Source organism: Colletotrichum karsti (genome assembly GCF_011947395.1).
Source record: "Colletotrichum karsti strain CkLH20 chromosome Unknown Scaffold13, whole genome shotgun sequence".
Taxonomy (NCBI): Eukaryota; Fungi; Ascomycota; class Sordariomycetes; order Glomerellales; family Glomerellaceae; genus Colletotrichum; species Colletotrichum karsti.
This window is the reverse complement of record NW_024065913.1, coordinates 890,356-914,775: the sequence shown is the minus strand read 5'-3', so window position 1 is coordinate 914,775 and position 24,420 is coordinate 890,356. Positions and strand designations below refer to the sequence as shown.

General features: G+C 54.8%; 5 protein-coding genes across 5 annotated transcripts; 2 read left to right on the top strand and 3 right to left on the bottom strand.

Annotated features, from left to right (window-relative positions):
• Positions 1-2,372: 2,372 nt before the first annotated feature.
• On the top strand, positions 2,373-3,752 carry CkaCkLH20_04937 (uncharacterized protein; the record flags this gene model as incomplete). The annotated part of the gene is made up of 2 exons (XM_038887656.1): positions 2,373-3,440; positions 3,489-3,752. The coding sequence occupies 2 exons, from the start codon at positions 2,373-2,375 to the stop codon at positions 3,750-3,752; spliced, it is 1,332 nt and encodes a 443-aa protein (XP_038747263.1).
• A 766-nt stretch (positions 3,753-4,518) lies between these two features.
• On the bottom strand, positions 4,519-5,755 carry CkaCkLH20_04936 (uncharacterized protein; the record flags this gene model as incomplete). Its single annotated transcript, XM_038887655.1, has 3 exons — positions 4,519-4,744; positions 4,795-4,874; positions 4,925-5,755. The coding sequence occupies 3 exons, from the start codon at positions 5,753-5,755 to the stop codon at positions 4,519-4,521; spliced, it is 1,137 nt and encodes a 378-aa protein (XP_038747262.1).
• Positions 5,756-7,321: 1,566 nt separating this feature from the next.
• CkaCkLH20_04935 (uncharacterized protein) lies at positions 7,322-9,097 on the top strand (the record flags this gene model as incomplete). The annotated part of the gene is made up of 5 exons (XM_038887654.1): positions 7,322-7,436; positions 7,594-7,742; positions 7,814-8,796; positions 8,851-8,863; positions 8,915-9,097. 5 exons carry the CDS (start codon positions 7,322-7,324, stop codon positions 9,095-9,097), a joined length of 1,443 nt encoding a protein of 480 aa, XP_038747261.1.
• Positions 9,098-9,888: 791 nt separating this feature from the next.
• On the bottom strand, positions 9,889-11,263 carry CkaCkLH20_04934 (uncharacterized protein; the record flags this gene model as incomplete). Its single annotated transcript, XM_038887653.1, has 6 exons — positions 9,889-10,014; positions 10,073-10,551; positions 10,612-10,780; positions 10,835-11,069; positions 11,145-11,177; positions 11,235-11,263. The coding sequence occupies 6 exons, from the start codon at positions 11,261-11,263 to the stop codon at positions 9,889-9,891; spliced, it is 1,071 nt and encodes a 356-aa protein (XP_038747260.1).
• Positions 11,264-15,574: 4,311 nt separating this feature from the next.
• Positions 15,575-17,868, bottom strand: CkaCkLH20_04933 (amidophosphoribosyltransferase; the record flags this gene model as incomplete). Its single annotated transcript, XM_038887652.1, has 12 exons — positions 15,575-15,608; positions 15,663-16,066; positions 16,120-16,209; positions 16,261-16,347; positions 16,397-16,421; positions 16,480-16,491; positions 16,534-16,764; positions 16,868-17,311; positions 17,363-17,417; positions 17,467-17,507; positions 17,584-17,719; positions 17,790-17,868. 12 exons carry the CDS (start codon positions 17,866-17,868, stop codon positions 15,575-15,577), a joined length of 1,638 nt encoding a protein of 545 aa, XP_038747259.1.
• Positions 17,869-24,420: the final 6,552 nt, after the last annotated feature.

Genomic DNA, 24,420 nt, shown 5'->3' with positions numbered 1-24,420 from the left:
GAAGGGTTCAGATCAAGAACAGCTCCAAAGGCACCAAGCGGAGACTTCTCTGCCTGGGTATGAGCTTGAGCGAACCCAGAACTCGGGACGCTTAAACGGTGGTTATTGTGGAAGGTCTGGGGATGAGGGGAAGGTCGATCGCGGGGGTGGGCCAGAGGCCACGGGTAACGTCGACGAAGACTGGATAACACACAAGGAAATGGGGTTCATTCGGCAGGGGATAGTTCGCGAGACCGTCAGGCTGCGTAGGAAGGATTCCGGACGACGTCATGACCATGTGAAATCTGCGCTCGCAGAAGACAGGAGGTCTCCATGATGCCGGCGATGAGGCTCGTTCGTCGGTTCCGCGAGAAAATGAACACTATGGATTGGTCGGGACGTGTGGTTGACCGCGTAAATGGAGGTGGGAAGGAACCGGGGTATCGAAGTCGGGAGGCAGCGTGGGCTTGAAGGCTTCCTCGTTCGAGCGCCTGTCTTGTGCGCGTTTGGCAGAAAAGATGGATGGGATCGACACTGGATCGGTCAGAGATTGCGATTGTGTTGGTGGTCGAGGTGGTGTTGTGGTGAGAGAGAGAAGGGGCGGCTGGTCGAGATGACGTTGAATTTGCATGAGTAAAAATGGGTCTGCTGCTGTGGTGAATGGAATGCTTCAGCAGTCGCGGTTCCCTGTCCTCGATTTTAGCGCGGGGTGCAAATTGGATGGTGAATGCGTGGGTGACCTTGCTTGGTCTTGGTGTAAGTGGAAAGAGCGACCCTAAGTTAAGGTGAGGTGAGATGAACCAGGCTACCTAGGTAACGGTGCCACCGCTTCGAGTGGCAGTGGCACTGCGAGGGCATCTTCTTCAGGGCTGCCAAGGGCATCTTGATCGCCCAGAGAAGTCAAGAATCGTGTCGGCCGGGTTCTCGCAGTGCCCAGGAAGCGCTAAGTGATCCCGTCGCGGCTTGAATTGTGCCGCATCTCTTGGCCGCCAATGGGGGTTTTTGACATCATCCTCCAGATCTCACCACCTTCGGCAAAGATGCAAGTTGGAGAAATAATTTCGAATCAGAAGACGGACTCGAGGTTCGTCGAGGTCAAATCAAACTTTCAATTCACATCAATCTTCTTTCCCACGTGGTTGAAAACTAATAGTGAGGTGCCCATTGAAAAAGGTTGGCGGCCCCGTTCAACGGCGTCGATGTTCACCCACCTTTTCGCGCCGCAGTGGGGAACCAGTACTTTTTCTTTCTTTCTCTCAGGCAATGCTACCTGCATCATAGAGCCAGCTTTTCACGAAAGCCTGGAGATACTGGCAAGCTACGTTGTTGGTTTCTCTCAAAAGGTCCCGAACCCCTTACGTCATATCACAGCACCTGCTCCGGGGGTTGCAGCTGCGGTGGATTCACCCCATGCACCTCCTCCAGGGTCGTCACCACCACACGACCAAATACCCCAGGAAATTCATACCCTGCCCGCCTCAGTTGCGTTCGCCTTCGTCATGGCTCGTCAACTTGAAGCTTCAAAGAGGCACAGCTCATCTCGAAACGGTCAAATAACTAACTTTCAGAAGCTAGCGTCTTGAACGGCAGACCCTACAGCGACCCTGGCCTTCGGACGTCATAATGAGGAGCATTTAGTACGAGCCTCAGATCCTTCGCGTCCGACAACAGCCCCTTTGGCCATAATGCATGGTACTCACTGGAGGATTGCACGGAGCTAATCAGGTGCTCAAGGTAATCGCAGTGAGTGAGAACGCCTCGGATGGGAGGTTTCCGACGATGTGGGGCCGCTTACCGGAAATACGGGGCCGAGCGTCCGCCGAACTTCCCGGACCTCGTCGGTACTGCAGGCGCCCCATACTTTCTAGACTTCCAACGCGACGGTAGCCCGGCCCAGTCCGATATCGTTCTGCCCGCGGTCGGGATACTCTATCTCACGGGAAACCTCGGGCCGTAGTAGACATTCTGAGGCGGGGCCGACATCGTTGGTAATGAAACAGATGGCGTGAGAGAACCTTCGGCATCAAGCTGACAAATAAACCCGCTTTTCACAGCTTCTTTTCTTTGGCTCAAGAATGCCAGTAAACCTTCTTCCGCTTTTTCCGAAACAGAAACGTACCCGTTTCGCGGGCCCGCTAGACGTCGGCAGGTCATCGGCTAGTGGACGCTTGGGGGAGGGGTAATCCGGGGCCATCCGGCGTGGGCAGCCGACGGGATGGAGCCGGCCGGCAATCGGAATCGGGATGAAAGCCGGTCTTTCTTACAGCATCACGATTTGACTCCTCTCTTATAAGTCATCCAACTACCATCACTAAACGCACAAAGTCTAACCTCCAAAGTCTAACTCGGTAAATCTAACTAATTTGAATGCCCACGAAGTCGATCGCATAAAAATGGCACCCAAACACATCAAGAAACCTTCTCCCAAAGCCTCAAACACAACCAATGGCGCCTCAATCGACGTTCCTCAAATCGTAAAGGGCGTCATCAACGACATTCAAACCCAAGGCGACGCCGCCGTTCGCTCATACAGCCAAAAATTCGACAATTGGACCCCGGACTCATTCAAGCTTTCTGACACCCAAATCCAAGAAATCATCGCCAAGGTCGACCCCCAGACCATCGAGGACATCAGAACAGCACAGCGCAATGTACGACGCTTCGCACAGGCCCAGCGCGAGAGCATCCGCGACTTCGAGATCGAGAGCGAGCCCGGCGTCTTCCTCGGCCAGAAGAACATCCCCATCCAGAGGGTCGGCGCTTACATCCCCGGCGGCCGCTACCCGCTCCTCGCATCGGCGCACATGACCATCGTGACCGCGAAGGTCGCTGGTGTTCCACACGTCATAGGCTGCACTCCTCCCATCTCTGGCGAGATCCCCAGCGCGACGGTGGCGGCCATGCATCTGGCCGGGTGCGACGAGATCTTCATCTTGGGCGGTGTCCAGGCCGTGGCTGCCATGGCTGTGGGCACGGAGACGGTGGCCAAGGTGGACTTCATCGCCGGGCCGGGAAACGCGTTTGTTGCGGAGGCGAAGCGGCAGTTGTATGGTACCGTTGGTATCGATCTCGTAGCCGGGCCCACTGAGACGCTCATCGTGGCCGATGAGCATGCTGACCCGTTGACCGTTGCGACTGATCTCGTTTCTCAGGCGGAGCATGGTCCGGACACTCCCGCGGTTCTCATTACACCTTCCCAGGATCTCGCGGAGAAGACGATACAGTATGTGGATGCTTGTCTGGAACATCTTTCCACGAAAGCTGTCGCTGCCGTCAGTTGGAGGGACCACGGCGAGGTCATCGTAGTTGATGACCTCGACGAAGCGTACCGGGTAGCCGATACGTTTGCTTCCGAGCACGTGCAAATATTGACCCGGGAGCCCAGAGAGGCGCTGTCGAAGATGAAACAGTTTGGCGCCCTGTTCCTTGGGGAGAAGACTTGCGTTAGCTACGGCGACAAGGTATGTTCAGGAATCCGTTCTGCAAGAGCACGTTGTAACGTCAGACAGGTCATTGGCACAAACCACGTTCTTCCCACCAGAAAGGGAGCGCGGTATAGCGGCGGCCTTTGGGTCGGGAAGTATCTGAAAACATGCACTTACCAGGAGGTTGTGAGCGAGCAGGCGAGTGGTGAGCTAGGACGACTGTGCGGCCGGGCATCTCGAGCGGAGAATTTTGAGGCGCATGCTCGGTCCGGAGATCTCAGGGCGGCCAACTATCTGAAGGATTCTGTATCCTGGATTGATGTTGCCAAGCAAGATGTGAAATTGTGATATAGCGAGGCAAAGTTTCTAGAAGCGGAAGAAGTATAGTATCGATGTTCATAACAAGAGGATAATCTTCTCAGCAGTAGCGCACCCGGGAAAAGTGGGACTATTCCAACGTCGATCGGCTTGAGCCCGGTCTGTAGGGTAATACCTTGATGCTTGGAGGTGGTGACCTTCCTATTTCATGCAGCAGCTCACCAGAATCGACACCAGCCAGCCGCATGTATAGATAACGCAATTAGACCGGCACCCAGTAGAGATCCAAGTGGAACACACCAAGATCGACAACATAATCTTAGATTTGCTTGTCGCCGAGAAACTCATCGCGCTAGGTTTTGGAAATCATTTGATCTCCAAGCAGGCTTGGACAGGGATTGCATGTCAGACTAAATGCGGGAGCATGCAAGACTCATCCCAGCCCTTCCTCGGCCGTGTAAGTCGTCGACGACTGGATTTGACGTATCACATATTTCAACAACATGAAGACAAGACATGGTTAGAGTTGAGATTGGCTCGAAACGCTAGAGCCAATGAATAGGAAACTGAATTCATGACTTTGGTATCCGAAATATGCTGTGATAAGAGACCCTAAAGAAATGCGAGATTTCATGCTTGCTTGCTTGACAGGGTATCCGTTGTTCCCCAAACACCATGCTATGCTCAGTCCGTAACCGTACTCGATGCTTTTATGGCTTCATCACTCGTTCATGTCTCTTAAGTCATCACGCTTGGAATGCAGAGGGATAAAAACAAGTCTGGGAAAGGAGAAGGGTCATCGCGCCGGTCGAATGGGCGTGCCGACGGGGGTGCTGTAAGCCGAGCGGTCGAAACTCTTGTGTTTGGCGCGTTTTCGTTTGAGGGCGGTCCAGTCTGCCTTCCAGTTCTGAATGCTCTGGGCGAGATCTGAGTCGATGTCGGCAGGGCATTGAACTTCGATGGCCTTGAGACCCAGACGAAGGTAAGTGAGCTCCGAGTCGTTTTCTTGAAGCTCTTCTTCCCTGCGATGAGTCAGTAACGGCGCCGGATGGCCGGACCTTGAACTACATACAAATTCTGGACTCTGGACTGAAGAAAGATGATCCGTTGTGCTGCACGTTCGGCGCGGGTGACAAGAAGTTGATGAATATGCTTGGAGTTGTCAGTTGCGGTCGTGCAAGTCAGTTACACGCATATCTTACTTCTGATTCTTCTTGCCGAGCCTTGAGATTCGTGACGAGGGTTTCCAATTCGATATTCAACTTTGCCGCCTCAGACGCGATGCGGAAAGTGTCAACAGCGGGTTTCTTTTCGATGGTAGGTTCGGGAGTAGGCGTGTCTCGTCTGAATGAGCTCCGACAGGACGGTGAGATATCCGACAACCCGGAGCGAAACCACGAAGGAGATGGTGATGTCCAAAGAGACTCATGCTCTTGTTCCTCCTGTTCGATCTGTTCGACCGCGGGCCACGTCTTAGGCTTGCCCTGGGGCGTCTCTTGAGACACATGAACCTCACCAGTCATGACGGATTCTATCTCGTCAAGCTTCCCGTGCATGGCGCTAACGTTGGTGTCCGGGACGTCTTCGCCCGACAGCAGCTTTTCCGCTAATTCATTGAGTCGCTGGACTAACCCAAGCGTATCTCTGGTGGTCTGAGTCGCATTTTCGTCTGAATGAACCGAAGCCGTGAGGTCGTCCTCGGTCCAGGAGCGCGCCAATGGGCTCTTAGCCACTGGCGTTGAGAATTGCTGACCGACGGTGGAAAATTGCTTGCGAGGGGGTGACAGCGGTGAGAAGCCGCGGAAGCTCAAGGTCGAGGGCAGAGATGGCGATGAGGCTTGCGGTGAAGAAGCTTGAGGTGTAGCGGCATGGGGCGTAGAGGGCACAGGCGCAGACGCAGGCGCAGGCAGTCTGACGGGACGGTCGTGGCTTCTAAGACGACGCAGGCCTTTGCACGGGCTGTTGTCGTCCTCATGATCGTTCAAGTCGAGAAAACGTAGGCCCAGCCCCGAATCCGACCTGACGTCCGGCATAGCTGTGCATCGAGTGTGGTTTGGGAGTGCTTGGGCGGCGACACTGGAGGGGCCAACCAAAAAACCGGGTCTTTAGCCTGACTCCCGTGTTCCTCTTTTGGGAGGTTGATCAAAGGAGTAGGTCGACGCGATTAGATCGAGACAATGCGAGTCCCGAGTCGGGTGACAAAGTAACCAAAGGTGGGAGCGTCAGAAACTAGTCGGACGTAGTATTTCCGAAAGGGATCCGAGAGGCCGAGTTGTGTGCGCGCGCGGTTGGGGAATTGGAAATTTTTGGGTGATAGACAGCTGCAGGATACCTGCAGTAAGGTGTGATGAGGTGTGTCGGTCAAGAAGCCAACCAATGTGTTGGAGACTTTACTCCTTTGTCTTTGGCGCGCTCGACGCGGTGTGAGGCGTCGATTTCGTGTCGGGGGCTGGTGAGGGGCCGGGGGGCTGGAGGCGCAGCGCAGCGCAACCTAATGTAATGCATGGAATGGAAGCGAGGCTTGAAGAATTGTGGCGCCTTGCATGTGACCACAGGGGGAAACCTGGGCTGAGCTGGCGACGACCTGAAGCTGCTGAAGGGGACATCGAGGAAGAGGGTTGGAGGGGACGGGAGGGCAGGAAAGGACCGGGATTCTTCGGCGGGCGGGGGCGGCCTGAGCGGCTGCTGCATCGCAGTTGCAGTGAGACGTGGGGGAAGAACCGCCGCAACGCAGCTTTTTCGGAGAGCAGGAAGCACACGGGAAACACAGCTGCTGAAGGAGAACCCCCCCCGCCGCGGTCGTCGGTTCAGGCAGTCCACGGGTGGTGGTCGCGTGCGACCGAAATTGATAGTGCGATACATAAGCGGTCAGCTTCCTTTCTGCCGGTCACATGTTTTACAGCACTTGTATCAGATCCAGGCTTTGATGATTCAGGTCTGCAAATCAAGCCACAGAACACTCTTGGCCTGTTCGGGTGCTACCACAAGATAAACATTTGACAGTTCAGCTCGAGGACACTCGTGAAGCGATTGAAAATAATAGAAACTCTGAAACAAAACGAACTCTTCACTGCAAAGACTTCGGAGTGCTCTCGGTCTAAACACTCGCGAGCGGCCAACGCCGGCACCTCTCCTGTCGGCTAACCGCCAAAGTATCGCGCTATCATCGAATGACCTCCGCAGGGGCCTATGACGCCGAGTCGGGGAAAGTACCAGCGTCCAGCGTACCTTTGCCGGGCCAGACTCCTCAGTGGGGAGACAGACTTCCTGGCCCGGCCGCGGCTTCGTTCCTGCTTCCGGCGCTCCAAAGCTCTCACCTTCTCAAAAGTCCTACTCCATCTCTATTGCCAGAAATAACCTACACGAAACACCTCTCGAGCACGCTGGCTTGCACGCGACCTCCGTCTTCATTCCCATTGACCATGCAGAACTAGACCCGTCCTTCTCGACTTCCTCTCGCGATTCCCCTCGCCTTTCCATGTTGCCCTGCGTCATACCAAAGCCTCGGTAAAGGCCCTACCAGCTCGCTCCCGCGGGGTTGCCTCGACTTGAAAACGCCAACAACAGTAGACTGCCGGATCCCAGAATAGTCGCCCAACATGTCGTGGAAGAAGACGGATAGGTTGATGGACACCATCAGGCATTACGCCAGTTTCCCGGCAACTGGCGTGAGCTTGAGGCAGATGGTTCAGTTCGGAGAGAGACCGTCAGTTGGTTCGTCTATCCCTCCAGTCCCGGTCGCCCGAATAACCTCACGGTCTGCCTTGCAGTTCTCCTGCATGCGCCTTGTGCCTGATGCTGAGATGCTCGTGCTTGATGATATTCATCTGCTGTTGTTTGACTTTTTGGCTGACTTGTAACCTTTGTTCAGGAACCCTCTTCCGTGCCTCCCAATTCCTCGCCGAAGAACTGCCAATTCGTCTCGCCCACCGCGTCCAAGAACTCGATGAGCTGCCTGACGGTCTCAACGACATGCCCTCCGTAAGGCGGGTGCAAGATTGGTACGCACAGTCGTTCGAGGTACGTCGACGCTCTACTATCGCATGACGCATGATGGGACATGACTCACTGACGTCCGGTCGTTCGCGTAGGAACTTACACAACTCCCACGACCTGATCTGGACAGGAGCACAAAGGAAAGGCTCATGAGGCCAAGCAAGTCATACGGCAAGGCTATGCTGTCCGAGGCGACAAGAAATCCGAGCATCGAAGAGGGGCAATACGCATCCCTCCCGCAATCTAACGGCAATGGCCACAACAAGCAGAAGGCCGTTGCCGCAAGGAGATACTTCGCCATGGTCGACGACACAGGAGACTGGCCCGCCGATCTGCGACTCTACAATGAAAGATTTGCAAAGGCTCTTCACGGCATCAAGAGGCGCCACGACGGTGTCGTAACGACGATGGCCCAGGGCATTCTGGAGTACAAGCGCAAGAGGCAGCGCATGCAGATCGACAACAACATACAGTCGTTCCTTGACCGATTCTACATGTCACGTATAGGTATCCGTATGCTTATCGGTCAGCACATCGCCTTGACCGACCAAAGCCACCACCGCGACCCCACCTACGTTGGTATCATTTGTACCAAGACGAACGTCCAGGACCTCGCGCAGGAGGCAATCGAGAACGCGCGCTTTGTATGCGAGGACCACTACGGACTTTTCGAGGCACCCAAGATTCAGCTTGTGTGCAACCCAAACATCAACTTCATGTACGTTCCTGGGCATTTGTCGCATATGCTTTTCGAGACGTTGAAGAACTCTCTTCGCGCCGTCGTCGAAACCCATGGCCAAGACAAGCAGGAGTTCCCGGTGACGAAGGTCATTGTCGCCGAAGGAAAAGAGGACATCACCATCAAAATCTCAGACGAAGGTGGCGGCATCCCGAGAAGCGCCATCCCGCTCGTCTGGACTTATATGTACACCACTGTCGACAGGACGCCGAACCTGGACCCGGACTTTGATAAGAGCGATTTCAAGGCGCCTATGGCTGGATTTGGATACGGGTTGCCCATCTCCCGTCTGTATGCGCGGTACTTTGGCGGCGACCTGAAGTTGATCAGCATGGAGGGGTGAGTTGCTGACATCATACATCTCACATGCGACAATGCTAACATCTCGGTCAGATACGGCACAGACGTGTACCTCCATCTCAACCGCCTATCCAGCTCATCAGAACCTTTGCAATAGGGACCAGCAGTCATGAGAGACAGAAACGCTCGAGGACTGACGCTGGGGCTGAGATATAGTTTGCACAAGAGGCTGAAGGATCGCGAGATCACGGAGCGTCGGCAGGTTGGCGACGCCCAGGAGATGATGAACCGGGGCGGCGACGCCAATCCAGGTTATTACAAGCGCGACAGCGACTTGTAAGACATACTGGACAGCTTATTAATGACTGCGCCTGGCCTGGGCTACTGCGACCATGTGCTCTGCCCCAATCTGTGAGCTCGTTCTCGCGCTCTGTCTATCGCAGTGTAACGGGATGGAAGGTCTGGCTTGGCATGTGGTCGGAGTAGCTGGCGCCGGGACGGTCAAACCAATGTAAACCAAACCATGAGCTTGGTTTGGAAGTTTTTTTTTTTTTCTGCTCATGATCAACGCCCGCCTGTGCCGCGGGATGGGTACGTTACGCACAATACATTGTTTGGGTATGGTTGGGAGGGCATTTTCAAAAAGAAATCCCCGGCTGGGAAGGTCTTGGGGTAAATATGGACAGGCCGCATTCACGCAACATCAAGACTGGATGGCGGTGGCGTCTTTTGTATGTTTCTTATGCCGCCACTTCTGTCGTTGAGCTTATTGGAATAAATGACGCGTTTAAGAGAATCACCTGGATCGGATGCCACGTGTATGAAATTTTCTCCATCCTCGTCGTCTTCGCTCTTCCCATTATCACGCGAATTGAGACTCATCATTTCGCAACGCTTCTGTACTATTAACTGACTGTTAAGCTGTCTACCTAGAGAGCAAAGCACTTCTACCTTGCCCGCTGTCGGCGTTCAATGCGTCCCAAAAAGCAAATGTTGACCAGAACCGTAGACCTTCCTGTTTTCCGCAGCTGAGCTCGAGAAAAAGCTCAATAGAAATCCTGTGCCACGCCTGAAAACGAAAGAAAGAGAGGGGGCAAAGAAAACACACGGTCGCACAGAGGCAGGCGTTCTTCAGTCAGACTCCTCGTCAACGCCATCATCATCCTGGTAAGGCATGATGATACGACGCTGGGGCAGCGTTCTCTGCATCTGTTGATGCTCCTTGTTCGTCAGCTGCCTTCGGCTGGACTGTCGCTCCTATCAACTGGTCAGCACCTTATCGTTCACTTCGAAGGCGTTGCGAGTGGTTACTTACCGGAGCAGATCCGAAGCCGCTTCTGCCGGTGCTGGGGAAAGGGTTGTTCTTCAGAAAGGGGTCGCTCTGCTCGCCGCACTTCTCTCCTTGAACCTCATTGCTAGATCTGGTCTCGAGAGGCTTCTGATACTGGCTGACCACAGATGCCAAGCTGCCAGAAACAACAGACGGGGTCTTGTTGCGGGTGTGCTTCTGGCCAGTGGAATCCCACGCGTTGTAAGGGATCTTCTTCTCTGTGGCCTGCGCTCGCGTCTTTACTTGGGCCTGGCTCTTGTTGTTGCCGATGTTGAGATCGTTCAGGCTGCTCGTGATGGTGTCATCAGACACAACGGAGCTTGCAGCGCGACGCATGGGAGCGGTGCTGTGGGAGCTGACAGAGACGGAGGGAGCGATCACCCGGCGGGTATTATCCTCGATACGCAAGGAGCGACCAGCAACATCGCTTCCGGTACGAGAGGTGCCACCGTAGGCGATGGTGACTGGGGCAAGAGGCTAGCACGAGCAGTCAGCGAATGAAACAATAGTTATTCCACCAAAACTTGCCTTGTCGTTGCCGGTGTGAAAGTCGAAGATTTCCGAGGGCTCTGTCGCCATGCGTCCCTCAAAATCGTCCATCTCCTCTAGCGGGTCGAGCTTGTTCTTCGGAGCAGCCCACGGAGCGTATCCAGGCTCTTGGACGTTTGTCCAATGCTGACAGTGCTTGCAGATCTTAGGAAGGAGTCAGTCAGCCGTGCGAGGTTCTGAGGAGGTCCAAAAGCTCACGTAGACGCCGTTGGTGCGGTTGTTCTTGGCGAAGTCGTCCAAGACACGAACCTCATTGCAGGGTCCCTCGCAGAGTATCTCTTTGAGCGGCTCGCCAGAGTGCACACGGCAAATCATGCCAGTGTTTGCGGGATCGATGCGAGAGCGGTTCTTGAACTTGTCCTGGAGGATCTTCTGCTGACGCTTGGAGAAGCCCTGAAGCGGCTTCCACTCGCCACCAAGGCTGCAACGGTATCTGCGAGATCGATGTCAGTCTTGCTGGGGGTGGAGATGCCATCCCACTCATTGACTTCGCCATGGGGCGTCTTACTTGGCAGGGACGTTCTGGCCGAGGTTGGCAGGGCTATACCGATTAGCAAGGAAGAAAAAAAAGCAGCAAGTGAGATGAGTGGCAGCTTACCCGTTGGGGCGAGAAGATTGGGAAGACATGATTGCTGGTTGGGATTATCGATGTTGAGTAGTTGTGTGTCGAAGTGAGAGAGCGACGGCAGGTTGCGAGGATAGCCTGGTGTGGTGATTTCGCTGTTTGTGACTGAAAAGAAGAAGGGTTGCCAGCCCTGCGAGCAAAAAGTCGAAATATATAGCAGCTGCTGAGGAGAGGGAATCGGGAAGAAAGGCTTGATTGACGTGAAGAAGGTACGTCCAGTAGGTGCCTAGGTAGGGTAGGCACGGAAAAAGGCAAGGCCTCAAGAAACAAAGGAAGGATCGTTCAAAAGAAGGGAAGGAGCGTTCCTGCCTGCCTCACATCACCCTATGTTCCATAGCCTTTGGACTGGATTTGTTAAGGCATCTTAGTGACTGGCTGTTCCATTGACACTTGCTGCTGTCTACCTTGGGTAGGCAGGATACACATGTATAAAATATCAAGTGCCTCAGTGGAGCAGACAAACAGACTGAAAATGGATAGTGAAGGTCAATACCAGTGAAACTTATCAGCCTTCATCAAATCTACACAATCCATGTCAAGGAGACAACCATAACAACCATGGCGACAAAAGCGATGACCACGGCGACAACAAGAGTAAAGGCGACAAGGAATCCAACAAAAATACCATTGCTATCATATGAAGGACGAGAATCATCTTTCCGAGCCTCTCTGCAGTTTGCCGTGATGACGAACGTCCTTGAATTTCCAGTGTTTGCCTTCATGGGCTTCGACTTGACCGACACGATGTTTGGCATCAGCAATTGTCGGAGCGAATAGCGGCATTTTTTACTTATATATATATATGAGAGAGGGCATGTTTTCGCATCTGATCATTTGCAGTGTGAAGTGTCTGCTTGGAACCAGCATCTCACTCTCGGACGGCATCATTGCTCCCCTCGTTCCTTTTTTCCAGAACAGTCACGAATTTTTGAGGAACAGAGAGGCACGTCAGCAATGCACTGATATGAAGTCCGAAGAGAAACCGCCGATAAGCATGTCGTCTAGTACGGCGGCTGTGACGGGAGAGGTATGTAGTTGGCACCTGCTTGAGCCCCATCCCCGCCCGTCGGCCCGGGGCACATCGGCTTACGGTCCCGGAGCGGACCGGTCACGACGGGTCTGCGGGTACATACCAGTCTGGACAAAAACAGGACACTTATGCAAACCACAGCAATGCCGGACATGATGCCCCCGTTGTCCAGTCGACGATGGTGGATGCGGCGTACGTCCATAAAAGCACATTGCTGCCCGACCTCGTTAACCGCATGGGGCTCGATGACCGCCCTGAAGAAATTCCAGAAGAGGGAACCCCACGTCCATCAACGCTAGAACGCACCAGGCAGGAAAGAACCACCAGTACACATCTCTTGCGTCCTCGACATTTCAACCTGCGGCGAAGGCGATCACAAACGAGATCAGCTCATCTCGTGTGCTTCTGCACGCGGGGACATGCGAAGAACAGCTCACATGCGTCGAATCCGAGCTGTGGGATACCGCGGCAAGCGCCATGTGGCCCGTTGTCGTCGTCGTCGCCGGGGAGAAAGAGAAAGGGTCTCGAGGATCCTACCTACCAACTACCCCCGGCCCCGCGGATCAGAAACAAAAGAAGAAGAATACCCACCCGGAGACCTCGCGGCGGCTCCGGACGATGGGTTTCTGGATCGGCGGTTTCCCTTTCCCAACCTCGTGGTAAACTCTGACAACCACCCCATCGACCCGGAGATCACAGAGATGAACGGGCACGCGGAAGACAGGCTGAGGTGGTCACTCCCCCTGGTCGCACCAAGAATCCTTCCAACCTCTCTTGCGTGGTTGCGACAGCTCGAACTCGATGGAAAATTTCCGTCGAAACTTCCATGACCAGGGGTCTTGTCGAAATATGCAATTCTCTGCATGCGCAGAAGGGGCGAAGCAGCCCGGTCAGAACTCTGTTTCTTAGCAGTGCAGATATGCACATGGCATCAGCACGACATTCGTGATCTCCGTCGAGTCAGCAGCTTGATTGAACCCATGGATATTTTGGCCAACATACCCACAACTCACGAGACGACATCGACATCTCTTCAAACTCCGAAATTGCACAATGTCACTCGTCTCAGCCGTGCCAGACCAAGATCGGCAGGACGAGAGGCGCGCCTGTCTCTCCCTCTAGTCTGATCCGAAGGGACGCGACGTCTGGCTCCCATCGTCTCAGCAGAACATAGCCTTGCAGAATCTCACAGTGACACATCCGCTCGAGCAATGGATTCAAGCTGTCAGCAAGCGGACCAAAGGAGGGGGTCCCGAGGCACGGAACAAGATTTCACGGGAGTGACTTGAGACGGCCATGGGTCCGCTTCAATCACCCCCCGGCCGCAGAAGCTTAGCCAAGACCTTCTGGAAGAACTCGTTTAATGGTACGCGTCGCAGCCCATGCACAACTCGATGATCCGTCGTTTCCACGAGACAGAAGAGCCGGGAACGCACGTGCCCCTTGGTCATCACGGAAGAAAAAGGGGGTGGAAACCGAGCCGTACCAGATTTAACACCACCGAACCGTGAAGAAGGGGGCCATAGCTCTAAACACTCCCCTTCCCCGGCATGATAATATTCGAAGGCCGCATCAAACCAGCCCCCAAAATATTTCGTTCGAGAAGGAACAGCTGCAGCTCAGCGGAGCAAACTCCCGTCGAGGCGAAGGGGGGGTAGAGGGGCGGCGAAGTGGTGTTCAAGTCGCCGTGATGATGCGGCCACAACTCCGGCATTCTCGTTTGACATGGACAACATCATAATCCCCTGGAACACGGTCCAAAACACGATCAATTCCACTGAGCATAGCGCGAGAGGCAGAAAACGCCGTCCTGAACCTTAGCAGGTTCATGCCACATTTGCCCGCCGGAATTTGGTCCTAACGCGGGAAATTTGCCAGCATGTTTTGTGCACGAAACGCGGCGCGGGGAAAAAAACAGCAATCACCGTTAGGAAAACCCAAGGGACCTGCCTACGCTAACGACGGCTTTATCCAAGGGTCTCCGGCCTGACAAGAGAAGCATAAATCTCGGTCCTGAGTCTTGACGAGCATCGCATAGGCCCCGGTCAGCCATGATCCCGGCGCAGCTCAACGCCATGCCTATGCCTCACCTGCCAGGCATCTCAACAAGTTACAAAGCCCGGCGCCGCCACGAACAAGCATCCAAGACGACCGGCCGGCCCCTCGACGATACTTCTCCCAAAGTGGTGAATTATTGATCTTGGCTGGACGGAGGAGGGGGCCCGTGGACCAGGTGACGGGGGGCGTCAATCGCCTAGGGTGGAAGGAAGGATGGAATGGCAGGCAGAGAAAAGATCCCGACGCCGGTCATCTTCCTCCTGCATGCCTGATGATATCCCCATGTTCATGCACACGAAACCTCACAAATCACCACAGGAATTCCCCAATCTCAGGAGACGACGGGCCCTGTCGAAAAAGAACGAGAAAAAACGGGATACCTGCCCTCTGGCACGGACATTTCGGCTCCACCTTCAGCTGTCATTCCAAATGGACTCGCACCGCGGATGTGCCGGTTGGCTGACGGCCCCCCGGTTGTTGATATTTTTCCCAACGGCCGGGGGGGAAGGGGAGCCACTGGGATGAGGGCTGAAATATGAATCGCGGGAGAGCCGTGCGACGCTACCTTCGCGGCTTGCGACGCTGGGCTCAGCAGTGGGAACGAGAGGGGATTGAGGACGGCCAAAACGCTCCGATCTTGGTTGGGAACGTAACCAACCCTTCGACTCGACGGCTTGTTGTGTCGTTTCGACCGGATAGAATTCCCACCGTTCAGCGCCGTCTCGGCCGTTGCGGCGTTGTCTCGAAAGGCGGCTGGGCGGCGGGCGGCGAGCATAAATGTCCATGCTCGGTGAGGGGTGCACCCTCCTACGGATCGAGAAGTGAAGGCGAGGTCTGCCAGCATATGGACTTAAGCGAGTCTTGGGTAGTTTATGCAAACCCGTTTCTCGACTTGGATGCCGTTATCCGGACGTCAACGTTGTCGACAAAGACGTGTGGGGCAAACGACGAGATGGACAATTCTCGTGAGTATCTATGGGCTATGTGCAAGACGTTGTTCATGTACATCTTGAATGATGTCGCACACCTCGAACCAAGCTGGAGTAGGTTCTATGCAGAAAGTACCCAACTCCATATGTCAGTATGTGTCGGAGACACCAAAAAAACCTCGCAGTCGAGAAATGCCAATCGATGAATTCCAACCTCCCAACGCCTCTCTCCTTTTTTGGTTTATTCCCCCTGTGTATCTCTGAAAGGTTGTATGCGTGAGCATCTTCTTTTACGTCTAGTTTTCCTCGTCGCCTGCGATGTTGTGAAGCCTATTCTTCGGTCAGCAACACCACCAACAGCTCACGGTCCTGGTCAAGGCTCACCCAATATCTCCCGGGGATCGAGGCTCATGGCGCACCCGCGCTGCCAGTCCGTTAATGTTGGCCGACTTCGCGGTGGGGCTCGCAGCGTCCAGTGTGGGACCGCTGTTGCCCACAAGTGTTCCGTGGGCCTTGCGCTTCTTGCTGCCGTTGCGGATCTCGTTCAGGTGCTCGATGTAGCCCTCGGGGACGGGGGTGATGTAGCATCCGTTGAAGACGCCCACCTCGAAGTTCTGATGCGAAGGGTCACGAGGAGAAAGCTCGGCACAGGCCGCAACCAAGTCGCTGAGTTCTTGGTAGATCACCTTATCGGCGCCGATGTGCTCTGCGATCTCGTCGGTTGTCCGTCCGTGGGCGATCAGGTCCTTTCTGCTTGCCAGATCAATACCGTAGATGTGCTCGTGGGTCTGGAGATATGTTAGGAATTTTTGACAAGCTTGTTGGGGATCACCAAACTCACAATCTCTGGACTTGAGCTGGAGAAGATGACCTTCTTGGCACCCGCTTCGCGGGCCATGAGAACAATCTCCCGGCTGGTTGTTCCTCGAACCTGGAACTGTCAGTATGGTATCGACGGATTGTGGTGGATTCTGCAACTCACAATACTGTCGTCAACCAGCAACACACACTTGCCCTTGAACTCAGACTCGATAGTGCTTAGCTTACGACGAACACTCTTTTGACGGACCTACTCCAGTCAGCTTTCATGTAACTTTGATATCATAGGGCTTACGTACGCTTTGTCCCGGCATGATAAAGGTCCTTGAAGTCCTTTTGTTAGCTGCAATCATGCCGCCTGTGTCTTTGCTACTTAACTAACCTGAAGACGTATCTGTCGCGCATGTTAGCTTGTAATCTCATATATACTCAACACTTTACTTGCCTGTTCTTCACGAATCCACTTGAAAATGGCTTGTTAAGCCGTGTTGCCAAAGCTGCAGCCGCAGTGTTCGATGTCTCCGGGATTGGAATCACAACGTCAACCTCCTTCAAGGCTTCTTCGCCAAGGGTTCGCGTGATCTTGTCTGCGAGCTTGATTCCCTGGTTCTCGCGCGACTTGTGCACTGAGATTCCATCGATCGTACTGTCTGGGCGAGCGAAGTAGCTATGGCTTGATTAGCTTCATCTGGTTTAAACATACCCAGCTAAGGTCATGAGGTCCTCGAGAGGAGTCATATTGCTGGGATTACAGTGTAAACAGTACTCACACATATTCAAACACGTCAGGTGTGTACGAAGCAGCTTCCTGGATTTGCTTGAACACAGGAGCCTCCCCCTTTCTAAAGAGAACTGCCTGTCCGGGGAGAATATCCTTAATATCCCGGAAACCAAGCTGGCGAAGAGCAACGGATTCGGATGCCAGCATGTAGTCGTAAGCACCAGAAAGAGTTGCGGAGGGTCGGCGACCCCAGACCAAGGGCCTGATGCCGTTGGGGTCTCTGAAGCCACAGATGCCGTAACCGGCGACCATGAGAGCGGCGGCCCAGGCACCGCGGCAGCGCTTGTAAGTGCGCTCCAGGGCGCTGAAGAGGTCGACCTCGTTGACACGCGCCTTTCCAGTCTCGTTAAGCTCGTTGGCGAAGACGGACAGCATCAGTTCGGAGTCAGAGCCAGTGTTGATGTGACGGTGCGCGGTCTGGTCGAGGAACTCGCTTCAGCGATGTTAGCAAAGCCGACGAACTAATGTGTAACGTAATCCTTACCGGAGCTCTTCGGCGTTGATCAGGTTGCCGTTGTGGCTCAACAGAATACCATACGCTTCCTTGATGTTAGCATAAACTCGTGTGTTGGGCAGCTCTATACGAACGGCTGTTGAGATAGAAAGGCTGAGCTTCTGCGCGGGCAGAGCTGCCGGCCGTGGGATACCGCAGATGTCAATTAGAAGGTCAGCTTCGTTCGAATTACGGCGAAGAGATGTTCTCACCCCAGGCCCATGAAACCGGGGAGGTCCACGACCTTCTTTCCGTCGTTGAACACCTTCGAGGCCATTCCGTTGTCTTTACAGCTGTAGATTCTTCCGCCCTGCGAGCAGACGGCAATTCCTGCGGCATCCTGACCACCTGTTTCCAAAAAGTGTAAGCCTCTTGGAGCCTGACTGTTGTCGCGGGGTGCCCGGGCCTAGCAACTCACGGTGCTGGAGGTAGTACAGAGACTCATGGAGATCCTGCGCAGCGTCGCAATTGTCGTCGTCGCGGTCATAGTGACCCATGCAAATGGCAGTGATTCCGCTAGAGCATGTCAGCCAGACCGCGCATGCTTGGAATTGGGAGTGTGTATACACACCACATCTTGGGTGTTGGCGATAGCTTCGGTTGTCGCGGGGTAGCGGGGTACTGGCAACAGGGTCCACGCTGGGGCTGCGCTGGCTCGAGGAAACGCGGGGAATCGGTCGGGCGACGTTCGGAACTTCGACTCGGAGGTTTTACGGTCGAGGGGAGCTCGCGAGGATATTTCCTTCGAAATAACTCTTGCGAGGGAACGATACAGCTCCAAGAAGGAAGGAAGAAGGAAAAAGCGAACGTCGTCGGCCGAAGAGATCGAAAATTCGTGCGCGGCACACGCAGAGAAAAATTTGTGGGGCCGGTTATCGGCGTTCCCAAACAGCTGGCGTCAGGCAAGGTACAGTACGGATAAGGGTCCGGTGCTCCAGCTCCAGGTCCTCAACGCTGGCTGGGCTTATCGGTCAGCTAAAACCCCGCCCTATCGGGCCCGGGCTGCTGGCAGGCGGCCGGCTACCTTATCTGCACCTCTACAAAACCGATGCATTCCGGAGGCCGAACGAGAGGGATAGGCGGGAGAGAACAGGTCCCAGTGACGGCTGCCACGTGGTGCATCCGGGCTAGCTCTGAAAAACTCCCAGCTCAAGGGTCCTGCCTCTGATGGCTGCATGCGGCATGCGTTGGAGTTACTGGCTACGGAGTTGAAGATATGTAAGTGGCTGAGGGTGTGGAGGGACGACAAAGGAGCGTTTAAAGCGGCCTCGTGACGCTTCTGTCTGCAGATAAGAATAAGAAGTACGCCGAGATTTCTCCCACCATCTTACCGCGGTTGAAGTGTGACTGAAGGGCCGCCCTGATGACCTGCAAGGTTCATGCAAGTCTCAGATCAGTTGGCCTTCGGACTAGATCGCGGGAATAGGGTAACATCGAGGCAACAGGCAGTGTTGTCGACGATAATCTAGATATCCCCGTAAGGCTACCAATATTCCTGGTGACACTATGATGCGGGCGTTGGTCAGGAACCAGAGCCAGGAAGGCTGAGTAAAGGCAAGTTTGACAGCTTTCATAGCAAATTTCCGAGACTGCAGGATGTTCTGAAAGGAGGCATTCGGAACTCGCAGCCAAGTCACAGGCGCTCACTTACAACAACTGAACGAGCTGTCGGGAGAAGCAATAACCTACGAAATGCCGTCCAATCCCATAGTTGAATATTTTCGGTTATTGCGATACGTAATTGTGCATCGCAGATTATGCATCAAGTGGGCCCGTGAGCCAACGAGGCACAGGTCTATGGCTCCCAAATTGCCCGGCGCGGGTGCCCAACTTGCCAACGTCTCGTGGCGCGTCGATCATCGTTTCTCTTCATCAAAGTTCCATCTCAAGGATGACGGATCCTATTTGGCCCCTAATCTAATGGAAGGCCCGTGGGATAAGAGGAGGGGGAGGGGGAGGGGAAACGGATGGAAAAGGACATTCGGTGGGCAAGGGTCAGCAAACATCATTTCCCTGGGATAGAGGGCAAGCCGTGCCCGTGTGAGGCAGAGGCGATGAGGTATGATGACAGCGCCTGGTTTTCTGTCACGTCGTTGTCGCTTGGCATCCAACTGATATTGACGACGTAAGGTATCCGCAAGTGATAGCCGTCGACGCATTGGCGTATAGGTAGGTAGCGGCGGCAAACTGGAAATCGTCGCAAGCGACTGCTAGCAGAGCTCCAAGCGCTGACGTCCTGCCCTGAGATCGATGGCTGTCTCTCGAACCTATGAATTGCGCAAATGTCGAGGGGATGGAGACAGAGGTGGGGGCCAATTGCAAAGGAAGCATTCCACCACACGTTCCAGACGTCTTCTGTTGATGGACCCGGGCAGAACCGATCATATTTTCGGTATGTTGCGGCGGATTGCAATGTATCATTCGGCTTGGACAACTCCACTGATTGTCACGTTGCGACAAGCTGCTGGTTTGGACTTTTTGTCATCGCAGCGAGATGGGCGCGGGAGCAGGTCCGTCTTTGCTCCTCTGCCCCGTCGGTTGGCGCGGTCACCGGTGAGCCTTCCCAAAGCATCACGAATCCTCCGTGTTCCAGAAAATTACAATCCCAGCAGACGAGAGGCTGGCGGCGAGGCGAGGGGCGGGATGGTGAGGGCTCCATCATCAGTTCCGGCTCCCCGTGTTCGGGACGAGCTTGATTAGGCCCCTGAGAGCTTCGAGCTTCGAGCTTCGAGCTTCAGCCTTGGAAGTTTGACGCAGAGAGGCACAAGCTGCGGCACAGGGCTGCTTCCTCTCAGTGCTGCGGAGACCCCTTGCTGCCTCGACTGATTTCACAGGTGCTGCCCGTGTTCGGGAGAACTCCCTTTTGGCTCAGGTGCGGCAGTTTGGTAATTGGAGAAAAGAAACCAAAAGAAGCCATACCATGTCGTTCGTCCTTGCATAAGACCGGCTTTGATTAGGGAAAAGGCGCAAGTTCAGTTTGCTGCTGCACTGCAACGGCAGCTCAAACTTCGATATAGCAGTTGCATCGACGTGATGGTGCGGCAGTCTTTTGGTGGTTGATGGTTGGTGGTTGATGGTTGGTGGTTGGTTGGTGATGGAAAATTTCCAAGTGCCAGGACCCCAGGAGGAGGACGGCGTCAAAGGCTAAGGTACCTACCTACCTACCTACCTAGGCAGCCCAGAGCCCAACGTCCCGGAGGCAGGTACACCGGCACGCAGGTACAAAATGGAAGGCGCTTTCTTGGATGCCAGGAAGGGCAAGCACCTTCCCGCGGTAGCTCATTGCCATTCCCGGCTAGGACGAATAGTAGCGCCTACCTACGGTAGCTACCGCAACTTCCCATCTTTCGTGCCCAACTTTACAGGTTACTTTTTACCTCGCACATGAAATCCAATGTCATCATCCAGTCTCTCATCGGCATCCTCCTCCCCCCTCCTCTGCCACTTTCCCATCCTGCTGCACGCCTTTCGGCCGCGTTTCATCATGACCCTGGGTCATCAAGTCAACACCAAGCAGCTGGAAAAGCTGGGCTCATCCGCGTCCCGCGTCGGGAACCGCAAATCAGCGACCTGGGATGGTCTGCAAGGTGGGCGAGGAACGGAACCATTGTGCGCATGGGGCTGGCTACCTCCACGTTTCTGAACCCCTGGCCCGGTTATTATGCCTGCTTTCTTGTTCCCCTCTGATTTCTGACTTATGCTTGTGCCCACCATGACACGCCTCTCTGCCCGGTGGCCACAGATGATACCGCACCGACAATCCCGACTGTCCGCTGGCTACCGGAGAGGGAATCAAGGAGGGAGGAACCAGCCAGAAAAGACACCGGCGCCCACCGTTTCGGCTGATGTCACTACCTTCCGTCTGCCCTGGAATGCGGACGTCGATACGTCTGCTCATGACGAAGTTGGGGCTGGAAGCCGGAGATGATCTGCTTCCTCGCAGGATGAGACAGAAGGCTGATTGACTCGATGGCCTTGGACCGGATTCTCTCCCCGGCACTACGAACTATCCCTCCACGCTACGGCGTCACTGGTCTTCACAGCAATTCACCTCTGACGAACGGCGAAAACCTCCCCAGGCAAGGCTCATCAGGGCCGTTCCGCATGCCCCGAGGTAAGGTAACACTGGGCTAGGTACTACGAGCAGACAAGGGCATGCAGCGGATACCAATCAAGTAGGTTGCTCCGCACCGAGGCCTTGAGGACGTTTGAATTTTTCTTACTGATAAAGTGTGTGCAGGTTCATGTGAGAATTCGGGCAATCCTGAGGTCCAATCTAGGGCCTGATGGCGGGACATGAAACGATGGAAACGACCATGAACGCTAATACAATATACTGCGGCGCCTGCAGGGTGGTGGGCTTCCACGTTTCCCCCAGCGAAGAAATGGGATTCGCAGGCCACATACGTACGGAGATTCGACCAGTATTTGCACCGAGTACTTGTGTCGTAGCCGCGCCAGCCGTGCCTCGGAGTGCGATGTTGCGATGTCTGCTGGCCTTGCGGCTGTCCTGCTCCCGCGGCAGCTATCACGCTTGTCGAATCTCGTCTGGGTCCTGGTGGCTGGTAGGATCCTCTTGTTTGCCCCCACCATTCGGATGCTTCCATTCGTCTTCTGTGCCCCTGGCATACGGCATCCAATAATGTCGACTTCGCTGATGAGGCAGCTTCTCCTCAAGGCGCCCAATGCAGGGCGGCCAGGTACCGAATACCTCCTCATGCACCGAAGAGGAAAGAATTGGCTCGGTACCTGAACATCCCAGCACTAGTCGGACACACGGGCCCGGCATAAACGGCCTCGGTGGGTGAGCGTTTGCTGCGGTTTTATGGCGGCTTGTGCGAGCACATCTAAAGCTGCCGGTACACCACTTCATTATCCATCGTCGCCCTCCGACGTGCCATGCGATGCCTTGAGGACGATCGAACAACCAGGATTTTGGTCGCCAGACTGGATCCGATGGCAGCTCAAACCCTCAAGCAGACCTGAAGTGGCCGTTGCTTCCAAGACTCAAGTTGGCCTCAGCCTTTAGGCTTTGAGGTGGCGTCTCCCGAGCCCCCGGTTGATCGACTGGCTGGCGTGGCGTGGACAATTTCCATTCTCCCCTGGTTTCTTCCCGTTTTCGCCTTCGTCTTGCCAGCCGGCTCTCAACTAAGAAGCTGCCACAGGGACGTGCCACATGTTGCGCCCTCCCAAGCTTCAGCAACAACAGCTACAGGAAGAGGGCGGAGAGCAAACTATTGCTACTTTAGCTCTAGCCAACTCCCAAGTTTTGGAAGTGCAACTGTGACTGCAACAGCACAAATCCGAATTTGGTTCTCGAGCTCCTGAGCACTGAGCGTGGCTTCATCGCGTCGATGGCGCGTTGAGATGAGCAAGCCATGAAATACGTACCGGTGGAACGATACCCTGGCCGAGCTCACAAGCACCAAACGGACGGACATGAGCAGCATCCACTTTCCACCTTCCCCGAGCCCTCGTCCCCCCTTTTTTAATCTTTTTGGCCTTCACTGATGTGATGGTGATGCCGTGTCCATCAATCATCAGAAAGACCGTCTCGAGCTCGGCTTTATGGCTTGAATGGACAATTAGCTGGATGGAGACGCTGAAAGATGCACATTGACACCGGCTAACAATTCAGACCAAAGAGAACTCTGGAACTCGGACGGGACCCCTCTAATCATTCCCGCCGTCAACGTCTTCCCCGGCCCGGCGCATTGGGGATTAGCATCAAGCTCGCTGCATCTCGCTGGGTTCCCCTTTTCTCCTGGCCTTCGTGTTGTGTGAGGTGGAAACGGGGCCTTCATGCGCTGAACAGCGACCAACCTAACACTCACAGCCTTTCTGCAGTCTCTGCGAAGACCTCACTGACTGGCCATTTGCCGCTCTCGACATGGGAAGACGTCCTGTCTTGTCTCTCTTCATCTGGGTCAAGCTGGAAAGACGTTTCTCTCCCGTTCAAGTGGCCCGTCACCGTTATGCCCGCCCGCATTGTTCCCCTCCTGGTCCCCGACTTTGAGCGGCCAGTCCCAAGGGTCTCCCTCTCGTACCCATCAATCAAAAAAAAAGGACGGACTGGCGGCGTGCCAGCTCCAGAAGCAAGATCAGTACGTGCCGCGACGAGACACCACTGTATGCAGAGCACGAGTATCCGTCCACAAAATACCAGCCGTTTCCTGGAGCGCATCATTCACCCGGCGACAACCCCCATCCCAATCGGCCCCCAGCCATTATCCTCGAATAAGGCTGCAGGATTCCCATGACGGAGCCCCATTTCTGGACTCGTTGCGCCCTGCTAGGCCTTGTGTCCGTCCAGTACGTCTGCACACCGTCAGGAACGTACCGCGCCTGCATTTCGAACCAGAGACTCAGTTCCTGGTTGAGGTACGCGGTGGCGGCGCGGATAAGGGTCTGAATACCACCTCAGGTAGCTTGCACTTGCCTGGCACGGCTGTTGTGCTGGCATATCACGTCGAGCCAAACACAACAAAACACACAAGACAACACAACACCGCTCACTGCGCACATATTCTTGCTGCACGCACCTCGCCCAAATATACACCAATCCTGGCTTGCGTAATACCCCCAGCACGCCGGTCAGAAGCCTCGTCCAACGGCGTCGGCAGCTCATTCCCCCTTCCCTGGTCGCGTCGTGTTCCGCCGTCTGTTCGTTGCCCCTCGTCTAGGCTGGGAGTCTTTTGGCGGCGCATCATGTCATTCCTGGTGCTGATGCAGCACTGATGTTGATGTTGATGGTGCTGACATGCCGTCTTGCACAGGTGCATCCGCGGCGCACTGTCTGGTGTATTTTCTGCTTGGTGTATCTTCTATGGTGTTGATGCGCGTGGCAATCTGCAGCGCGTTGTCCCATGTCGATGGATATGCGGTACATTACATGGTAAACAGGTACGTGACGATGGACGACTGACTGATGCGGACTGAACCAGCCTCCATTGGGAAGTCGAAGCAGCGTTTCTGGGCCATCACTGCCGACCGCCCCGGACGTCGATGCTCAGTCGGGCTGTGCCAGTTCATCAAGCAGCTGCGCTGCC